At 33.3% G+C, this 11,101-nt stretch overlaps 1 protein-coding gene across 1 annotated transcript in view; it reads left to right on the top strand.

The window, feature by feature from the left end:
* Positions 1-301: 301 nt before the first annotated feature.
* LOC103608375 (WD repeat-containing protein 17-like) overlaps positions 302-11,101 on the top strand; it is a gene marked incomplete at its 3' end in the record, with an annotated part of 42,016 nt that continues 31,216 nt past the window's right edge. Inside the window, exon 1 of the mRNA XM_008592816.1 lies at positions 302-375. Within this exon, the coding sequence (XP_008591038.1) occupies positions 310-375 (66 nt within the window). The remainder of the gene's footprint in view (positions 376-11,101) is intronic.

Raw genomic sequence — 11,101 nt, forward strand, 5'->3', positions numbered from 1 at the left:
TTGAAAGCCTAATAAAATATTTGATATAGCATTCTGTGGTACTATACAACAACATAATTATAATCTGATTTATTTCTTATTTGAATATAGGCTTTTAGTTCTGACTTAGCATTCTTTTAACAGATACTGTTGTTTTTACAAACTATTTCAACTGAAATGTTTGTTCATTTCTAGCTTCTTGTACTGAACATTATTTCAAAAGGGAGATTTTGGTAAAGCTTGTTTGGTTGAAACACATTGTTGTCACCTTAGGTGCTGACTATTCTGATGCCGAGTTTCCAATTGCCTTGATTAAAGTAGAAATATTCTATGGCTTGGATGACTTACATTTCACATTGGTTTGAGCAAGATGATTGGTATGAAGGACTTCAAAGAGTAAGATATATTTATGTTGTATTTATAATTCTCTGTGATTATTTTCTGCTTTGCTGCTATCTGTATTTCTGTGTCATTTATATTGTGGATATTTTTGTATTGCAAAATTCTGAGGGTAAATAAAACACTTTGATAGGTTTTAAAACAGAGGTAAGAATATAATATGTAAAGATAGTTATAATAATATATTAATGAAGAGACCTTTCTTTCCTATCCTAATTTCAAATGAATTCTTAATAATGTTCTTAGATTGTCTTTAGTCTTTAAATGTAAAATAGCATATTATATAATGAGATTAATCTTGAAAATAGCAATAATTTCAAAAAAGTCAATTCACACATAGAAAAATATTTAATGTAATAGAAGATAAACGTATGATAATACCATGATTATAAGAATATTAAAAGAAGATACAAAAAATTCTGAAGAAGAGTGCCATATTGTATCTGATAGATTTTTAGGCAATTAATTATGTTTCAAAAGGAATTGCACTGTTCCTGTGACAACTTTTGCTCATATTCTGATCTATTATTACAATAGTAGAAAAAAATGCTCTTTAAAAATTCACATTGCTAAAATGAATTAGTTTAGAATAATATATTTTTTCTCTTTGATTATCTCCTTTTTATTGGAGGATTTCTTAATTCTGTAAATAAAGACATTTTGTAGATTTTTCTTTTTATTAATTAGAGGAACAAAAAAGCAAAAATATCTTTATGCAATAAGACCAGATTTTTTCCCGTTGTTACTCAACAGTATATGCTGATAAAAATATATAGTACTTTATTTTTCTTCCTTCTTTCTTCTCTGGATTCCCATTCTAATTACTTCAGTCACAGATATTTCTGGTATTTTACTTCTTTTTAATTATAAATCCTCAGTAGTGTAAAACCTCTTGGTCTTTTTTTTCTGATTTTTTTTTCTTTAGCTGTGAAACAAAGTTGGTAAACATCTCTAGACCCAGTAAATATTTAACTCTGGAGAATAACAGTCTTACTGTGAATCCTAAAGCATTCTTCAGAAAAGACGTTGAAAGTTAGTGAGTAGCTTTTTATCCTGGATTCCAACCTTATCCATAAATGATGGAAATATTTCAAGTTATGAGTTTAATATAGTAGCACTTCAAGTCCCACTGAACACACATACGCATGCACGCACACATGCTCACACCACTACAATACCAGTATCTTTTGTTTATATGTGTGAGTACATTTTAAATAACAAGTGCATTTCTGATGTTTTGGATAAGATTTTTTTCAAGTGCAGTCCATATGTTTCTCCATAAGAGGGGATAGGGATGATAGTCTAATTTGACAGGTATGGGGACTGATTTTGAGAAAAATGCTTTTTACTAAAATATGTGTTTTTACAGGTGGCTTTGGAGCAGCTCATGGAGATTAAGAGGATTCAAAATCTTTCCTCCTTGCCCTGTAATACTACTATGGGCCTTTGTAAATGGATTCTTTATTCTGAGACATATTGAAAGAGTAGCTGTTCTTAAATATGGAAATTGATTGACCCTAAAATTACCATGTCATCTTCGTGAGTTTAAGTGCTTTCTGGCTCAAGTTTTGACCAATGCTTACGCAGATGTAGGTGAGAATGAAAGGTCCTATTCTAAATGGAGAAAATTGACACGTGAATATTGACTTTAATTTCTTCCAAAAACCCAGCTTACTGTTTTTCAGGTTATGTATGTATGCATACATATCCTATATAATCAGTATTCAGCATAGCAGATTCTTCAATATAGTTATTTTTTTAATGTTCACAAGAAAAGATAAGCTGTATTTTTGAGTTAAAAATTGTGAATTAGATATGTAGTGTTTCCTGTCTACTCAGTGCAGCCTGAAAATAATCATTTTCTGTGGATCAATGATCTTTGAAAAATCTTTCCAGATAGTTTAGAAAAAGACAATGCAAATTATTAACAAACATATGAATAACAAACATGTGCTCTCATTGAAAATTAAAGAAGGGCCGGCACCGTGGCGCACTCGGGAGAGTGTGGCACTGGGAGCGCAGCAACGCTCCCGCCACGAGTTCGGATCCTATATAAGGATGGCCGGTGCACTCACTGGCTGAGCGCAGTGCGGGCGACACCACACCAAGGGTTGTGATCCCCTTACCGGTCACGAAAAAAGACAAAAAAGAAAAAATAGAAAATTAAAGAACAACAAATTAAAGCAAAATTAAGATTTTTCGTGTGTGTGACATAGAGGTAGACATTCTGGAAAGTAATTTAGCAGTACTGTTTATATCAAGATACTTAAAAGTGTCCAAACACTTTGATATAGTAATTCCACTTCTAGGAACACAGCACATGGAAAGTGTACCTAAATGCACATAAAGCTTTACATGCAAAGAGGTTCACTGTAACACTCTTATGACAGAAGAGAGAGAGAAACAGACAGAGAGAGAGAGGGAGGGAGAGTGGGAGGGAGGGAAGGAAGGAAGGAAAAAGGAAGAAATTAAATGTAGAATTTAATCTTTAGAGCACTAAATTGACATTTATGTTTTGACATATTAGTATTTATGGCAAATGTTTGTATTTATACAAACACATCTAAGTGAATTTGATTTAAATTTAGTTTTATAATTTTGTTTTTGGCAGTATAATCTGTATTTTAAATTTTATTATGATTCTTTCATATCATAATAATCTTGCATAATCAAAAATGAGCTTTATCACCTATGAAAAACTTATTAAAAATATACTCTTATCTTTTCTTATATTTCATTCACTCTCTGTGTAAAGCATCCTCACCATATATTCTCTATTGAACTTATTAGCACACTTAGTGTAATTATTGAGTGTCTGTGTATTTCATACGGTATGAAATTGAAACCAAAAACAGAATTTAGTTTAAAAAAATGGAAATAATATCCCCAGAAGGGCTGTAGTTGCCAGGCTACTGACACTTCAGTTGCATGTGGGGTGACAAAATGCTCAAGCTTTCTTTTTGAATCCATGATAAAGCTGCAGTATTCGGCGAACTGCAACGTTTAGTACTTCATTGGTAAAGTGTGTGTTTTGTTTCCGGGCCAAAAGATTACATTTTCTGCAGCAAAACGTCTTTGGACTAGACATGACAATTCTTAAGTGGCTTACATAAAAATGAAACATATTCTAAAGCAAGGATAATGAAGTGTTTATAAAATTTATCTGAAATATTTTACCTGTCACAAGGAAATATGTTTATTTACTTTTTAATATGTGAAATAGTTTGTCACATTTAGAATACAAATTTGAAATGGACCTTCAGTTGAATATTTTCTATTTGCAGTAATGCAGAATCATTAATTGTGTAACTATTCATGCTGACTACCAAAATAACAAAAGCTTCTAACATTTTGTTCCATCTCCTTGGCAACTGTAGATATCATTTAATAAAGATTATATAAGTATTACGTAACTTTTATAATCCTTTTGAAAAATAATCTAGAAATTTTAAATATTAGTGTTTGAGTACATAATTTAGATTTTTAAATGAAGTGGTATTTATATATTTAATGGTAATTTTTTTTACATTTTAATCAAAATCATAGATTTTTAAAAATAAAATGCCATTTTTTGTCTTGTCCTATTTTTTAATGGACAAGTTGTTTAACTTTGAATTTTAAAAGTATTTAAGTTGTTGGACTATACCCGTAAAAGCTATTTAAGAACAAAGGCATACCAAATTTTATGTCAACATAGAAATGCTATGTTACCTAATTTTGGAAACTAAAAAACAATAAATCAAGATATACTGGTAGTTACAGTAAAGATGTATTGGCATAGATTTAGAAGTACTTTATTTGTTTTTAATAAATAAGGAGTTAGCAGAGGGACTCTGGTTTCCAGTTCGATATGTAAGGAGCTTAGAAATTACCACTCCATTCTAATGACAAGTTAAAAGCCAAACAAATTGAAAAATAAAGACCTCTTTTTATATCCATCAGAGAATTGATATCCCATGGCAAAGTACTGCCCCCCAAATTAGAGAGACAGGAAGATTGCCATAGTAGGAAAACCTAAACTGCTTTTTAACATCAGACTGGAAGTTCTAGCTAATACAGTAAGACAAAAAAAAAAAAAAAAAGAAAGAAAGAAAAGAAACAAAATGTATACAGATTTGAAAAGAAGAAGTAAACCTGTCTTTGCAGATGACATGCTCATCTATGCAGAAAATCTGAAAGAACTGACCAAAAATATGGGACTAAAGTGATTGTAACAAGGTTGAGGATACAAGTTAATATGCAAAAGTCAATTGCTTTCCTATATACCAATAATGAATAAGCGGAATCTGAGATTAAAAATGCATTACCATTTATAATAGCACTCTAAAAAATGAAATAATTAGGTATAAGTATAGCAAAATATGTATAAAATTTACATGAAGAAAACACAAAATTCTGATGAATGAAATTAGTGGAGAACAAATAAATAGAAAGATATTCCTTGTTAATGGATAGGAAGACTCAATATTTTCAAGATGCCAGTTCTTCCCAACCTGGTTTACAGATTCAATGCAATCTCTATCCGAGTTCCAGCTAGTTATTTTGTGGATATCAGTAAACTGATTCTAAAGATTATATGGAGAGGCAAAAGACCTAGAATTGCTAACTCAATATTGAAGGAGAATGAAGTTGGAGGACTAACACTCACCACCTTTAAGACTTACCATAAAGCTACAGTAATACAATGTGGTACTTGCAAAAGGTTAGAGAAATAGACCAATGGAAAAGAATAGAGAGCCCAGAAATAGACCCACATAAATATACTCAACTGATCTTTGACATAAGAGCAAAGTCAATACGGTAGAGCAGGATGGCCTTTATAACACATGATGCTGGAACAACTGGCTATACAGGCACAAAACAATGAATCTAGAAACAGGCCTTAACACCTTTCACAAAAATTAACTCAAAACAGATCCCAGAACTACTTATGAAATGCAAAACTATAACACTCCAAGAAGTTAACATAGAATACCTAGGTGAACATGGGTTTAGCTATGACTTTTTAGCTACTACTCAAAGTTGACTTCTGTGAAAGAAATAATTGATAAGCTGTACTTCATTAAAATGAAAAACTTATGTTCTGTGAAAGGCAGTATCAAGAGAATAAGAAGACAAACCACAGACTAGGAGAAAATATTTCTAAAAGACATATCTGATGAAGGGCTGTTATCTGAAATATACAAATAACTCATACAACTCAACAAGAAAATGAATAATCTGATTTTAAAAAATGGGCAAAAGAGCTGAACAGACACCTCACCAAAGAAGATATATAGATGGCAAGTGAGCATATGCAAAGATGTTCAATATCATATGTCATTAGGGAATTGCAAATTAAAATAACAATGAGGTACCACTATACACCTGTCATAATAGCCAAAATCCAAACAACAAATGCTGGCAAGGGTGTGGAACAACATGAACTCTCATTCATCACTGGTATAAATACAAGATGGTATAGACAATATGAAAGATAGTTTGGCAGTTTCTTACCAAAGTAAACCTATTCTTACCATACAATCCAGTAGTCACACTCCTTTTTATTTACCTCAGTAAACTGAAAACTTATGTTCACACAGAAATCTGCACTCAGATGTTTTTAGCAGCTTTAAGCACAATTGCCCAAACTGGAAGCAACCAGTAGATTGGTAGATAAATAAACTGTGCTATATCCAGACAAAGGAATATTATTCTGTGCTAAAAAACAATGAGCCATTAAGCCATGAAGAGCACTAGGAATCTCTTTCCCCACCTAAACAGCAAGTGTACTGGCAAAATCTGACTGATGTAATTATTTTGGTATACTGGAGTCTATAAACGCTGGCAACTTTCAGGGGACGTTGGGCATGATAAATCATGATTAATTTCAGTCAATTTCAGCTCTTGCTAGTACAGTAGTAGCTACCTGTTTCCTACCCCAAACCCCCTGGCAGGCAGCTATGCATATGTTCTAGAGGCAGCTTGCATAAGTCAGGGTTAACAAAAAGGATGCTGTCCTTAAATATCAGGTATCTGTGTTCCAATTGCTGCTTCTGAACATAGAGGTGCAGGTAAACAGGCAGGCAGAGACATTGATGCACTTGCCCCATTGTTGCAAGCTCCTTTCCCTCCAGCTGAAGTGATTCAAAGGTATTTAAAGACATGATGTCTTTTAAAGCTCCCTTTATTTTTTATTTTTACCTTTTCAGGAGCCAGTCATTAAAGACTAGGGAATGAGAATTCCTTAAGTTTACACCTGAGGCACAGAGACAGCCTACAGCAATAAAAAACAAAAACAAAAATAATAAATTAACACAAGTGTAATAAAAACAGCAAAGCCTGGGGAAGGGAGAGAATCTGATTTCCAGAGTTAACACATTACTAGATTCAAATGTTCAGCTTTCAACAAAAAGTCACAAGACCTATAAAGAAACAGGGAAATTTAGACTTTTGAATGGAAAAAAATAATAAATCAACAGAAGCTTTTCCTGAAAAAAAACCTGATGGCAGATCAGCTAGACTAAGGCTTTAAAACAGCTGCTTAAAGATGTTTAAAGACCTAAAGGAAAATATGGAGAAAGTCAAGAAAACAATGTATGAACAAAATGTAAATATTAATAAAGAAATAGAATACCTTAAATGAAACCAAAAGGAAATTGTAGGGTTGATAAGTACAATAACTGAAATGAAAAATTTATTAGAGAGATTCAAAGACAAATTTGAGCAGGCAGAGGAAAATATCAGCAAATTTAAAGATAGGACAATGGAAATTATTGAGTCTGAGGAATGGAAAGATCGAAGAAAAGTGAGCAGAGGCTAAAGGACATAAGGGACATCATCAGGTAGATCAGTCTATGTTCATGTGGGAGTTCAAGGAGAAGAGAAACAGAGAAAGAAAATACTTGAAAAAATAACGGCTGAAAACTTAACAAATTTGATGGAAGACATAAATGTAAGTTTCCAAGAATTTGAGCAAGCACCATATAAGTTGAACTCAACTAGACCCACACCAAAACACATTATAAGCAACTAGATACAACAGACATATACAGAATACCATACTTAACAACAACTGCCTACTTGTTCTTCCCAAGTGCACAAGGGATATTTTCCAGGATAGACAATATGTTAGCCCACAAATGAAGTCTCAATAGACTTAAAAGGTATATGTTATACATTGTATCTTCTCTGACCTTAGTGGAATGAAATTAGAAACCAATATGTAACAACCATAGGAGACAGGCAATATTAAGAGATGTAAATTGGAACAACAAAATATTAAAAAGTGAGGGGAATGATGCCAAAACATAAAGTTGGCATTGTTTTGTTTTTTTTCTTAGATATCAAAGTTAAATTATTAGCTTAAAGTAATTTGTTAAAACTATAACACGTTTTTTGTAAGCCTCATGGTAACCTATAGCACAGAAATTTTTGAGGAATACTAAAAACAGTGAGAAAACAAAATGTAAAGCTAGAGAAATAAAAATGTAAATCCACTCCACCACAAAGGAAGACAGTAAGACCAGAAAAAAGGATCTACAGAACAACCAGAGAAAAATAACAAAAGACTATGAATAGCCAAAGCAATCCTGAGCAAAAAATAAAACTGGAGGCATAACACTACCTACCTTAAACTATACTACAAAGCTATAGTAACCAAAGCAGCATCGTACTGGCCTAAAAACAGACACATAGACCAATGGAACAGAATAGGGAATCCAGAAATCAACCCACATATACAGCCATCTGATCTTTGACAAAGATACCAGGAATACACACTGGGGAAGAGACTACCTCTTCAGTAAATGGTGCTGAGAAAATTGGACATCTGTATGCAGAAGAATGAAACTACACTTATACCTCTTGCCATATAGCAAAATCACATCAAAATGGATTAATGAATTAAATATATGTCCTGAAACAATAAAACTCCTTAAAAAATAAGAGAAGCACCAGGAAGTAGGATTGGGCACAGACTTTATGAATATGGCTCCAAAAGTACAGGCAACCAAAGAAAAGATAAACAATTGTGATTATATCAAACTAAAAAGCTTCTGCACTGCAAAAGAAAGAAATAACAGAGCAAAAAGACAACCAACAGGGTAGGAGAAGATATTTTCAAAGTATACATCTGACAGAGGATTAATATCTCAGAAGATACAAGGAACTTAAACAACTTAACAGCAAAAAAAAAAGAGTAACCCAATTAAAACATGAGCAAAAGAGCTGAATAGGCATTTCTCAAAAGAAAATATATGAATGGCTAACAGGCATATGAAAAAAATCCTCAACATCACTGAGCATTTGGGAAATGCAAATCAAAACCTCTTTAAGCTACCATCTCACTCCAGTTAGGATGGCTAAAATCCCAAAGACTGTGAATGATAAATACTGGTGAGGATGCAGAGAAAAAATACAGAGAAAAAGGAGCCCTCCTACACTGTTGGTGGGACTGTAAATTGGTGTAGCCTTTATGGAAAATGGTATGGAGGTTTCTCAAGCAACTACAGATGTATCTACCATATGACCCAGCTATTCTACTGCTGGATATATACCCAGAGGAATGGAAATCATCATGTCGAAGGGATACCTGTACTCCCATGTTTATTGCAGCTCTATTTACAGTAGCCAAGCATTGGAACCAGCCTAAATGCCCATCAACAGATGAGTAGATAAGGAAAATGTGGTATGTTTAAACAATGGAATGTAAAAAAGAATTGGATGTAAAAATGAATGAAATACTTACTGCCAGTCACAGCAACATGGATGGGCTTAGAGAAAATTATATTAAGTGAAATAAGCCTGGCACAGAAAGAGAGATAGAAATACTGCATGTTCTCACTTTTATGTGTGAGCTCATAAAAATAAATTAATAACTAAACATAGAAACAAACAAACTGGTGGGGGGGGGCAGGAAGAAGACACAACAATCACGATAATTCCTTGAACTTGTTAAGTGAACAGATATGATGTTGATGGGGGTTGAGGGGAAAGGAGGACTTGGTAAAGGGATGCAAATCAACTGCATTTTATATTGATAAATTAAAGTTAAAAAATAAATAATAACTCTAAATGTAAACAGATGATTAAATGCCCAAATTAAAAGATATGGAGTGTCTCAATGTATTATAGAATAAGAACCAACAATGTTCTGTCTACAAGAAACTCTCTTCACCTATAAAGACACACTATCTGAAAGCAAAGTGTTGTGGGGTTAGGGGATGATACTAGGGGTATATGTGAACTTTCTGTACTTTCTGCTGTTTTTCCGTGAACCTAAAACTGTTCTAAAAAATAGTTTATTAATTTTTGGGCTGGCCTGGTGGCGCACTGGAGAGTGCGCCGCTTGGGAGTGTGGCAGCGCTCCCGCCGAGGGTTCGGATCCCATATGAAGACCAGTTCCCACTCACTGGCTGAGTGCGGTGCGGGCACAACACCAAGGGTTGCGATCCCGTTGCTGGTCCCTGGTACGGGCGCGACACCGAGGGTTGCGATCCCGTTACTGGTCAGTAAAAAAGACAAAAAGAAAAAAAAATAGTTTATTAATTTTTAAAATGTGAAAGAAACAGCAGAAAGTGAAAATTTAATAATTACTAAGTTTTACATGTGTTTAAAGATTTTTCTATAATTATGTTTCTTTTCCAAATAGGTTATACAGAAATTCGAAAACATTTTTGCTTATACACAAATGTTATAAATAGTAATCATATCACCAGCATAATTTACAGAAGCCTATTTAAGTCATGTTTAGGTTGAAATAATATATTTTTTCAGTGAAGAAGGACTCTGTACTATAATGATACTAATTGTGGGGGTGGGGGGAGCTTTTATTTATCCTGAATGCTAGTGCCTGAGGAAATACAGGTGAAATTAGAGGAGGAATAAAGAAGATTTCTGTATTAGTTTGTTCATATTTGTAAGCACTCAAAGATTAATAGCACTATTTCTTTATCATGCCAATTTGCACTTGAAATTATTTATCTATTTTTGTAAATCTATCACCAGTTTTGGTCAGTAATGGAATTTATTGGGGTGAAGACACAAAGAATTGGGGGAAAAAGAGGAGAGAAAAAAGGAAAGAAAGCAAATCTTTCTAGAAGTGGAAATATGAAATATAAAAAATAAAAAGAAAGTAGTTTTATAAATAAATATGTGTCAGTTGTCCATTGGAGAAAACATAACTGATTAGAATTTACTAATTGTTCATATTCATGAAGTCTGTGCCCAGCCCTATTTGCTGAAGGGTTTCTCCTATGTTTTCTTTAATAAGTTTTATTGTTTCGGGGTGTATATTTAAATCCTTGATCCATTTTGAGTTGATTTTAGTACATGGTGAGAGGTATGGGTCTAGTTTCAATCTCCGGCAAATGGATAACCAGTTATCCCAGCACCCTTTGCTGAAGAGAGAGTCCAGACCCCAGTGAATAGGCTTGATGCCTTTGTCGAAGATCAAATGGCAGTAAGTGCGTGGGTTGATTTCAGGGTGCTCTATTCTATTCCATTGATCAGAGTCTCTGTTATTATACCAATACCATGCTGTTTTGGTTATTATAGCTTTGTAGTATAGTTTAAAGTCAGGTAGAGTAATACCTCCAGCTTTATTTTTTTTGCTCAGCGTTGCTTTGGCTATTCGTGGTCTTTTGTTATTCCAGATAAATAACTGTATAGTTCTTTCCATTTCTGTGAGAAATGTCATAGGAATTTTGATGGGGATTGCATTAAATTTGTATATCACTTTGGG

This window comes from Galeopterus variegatus, unplaced genomic scaffold (assembly GCF_000696425.1).
Source record: "Galeopterus variegatus unplaced genomic scaffold, G_variegatus-3.0.2 Scaffold8360, whole genome shotgun sequence".
In the NCBI taxonomy this organism is placed as follows: Eukaryota; Metazoa; Chordata; class Mammalia; order Dermoptera; family Cynocephalidae; genus Galeopterus; species Galeopterus variegatus.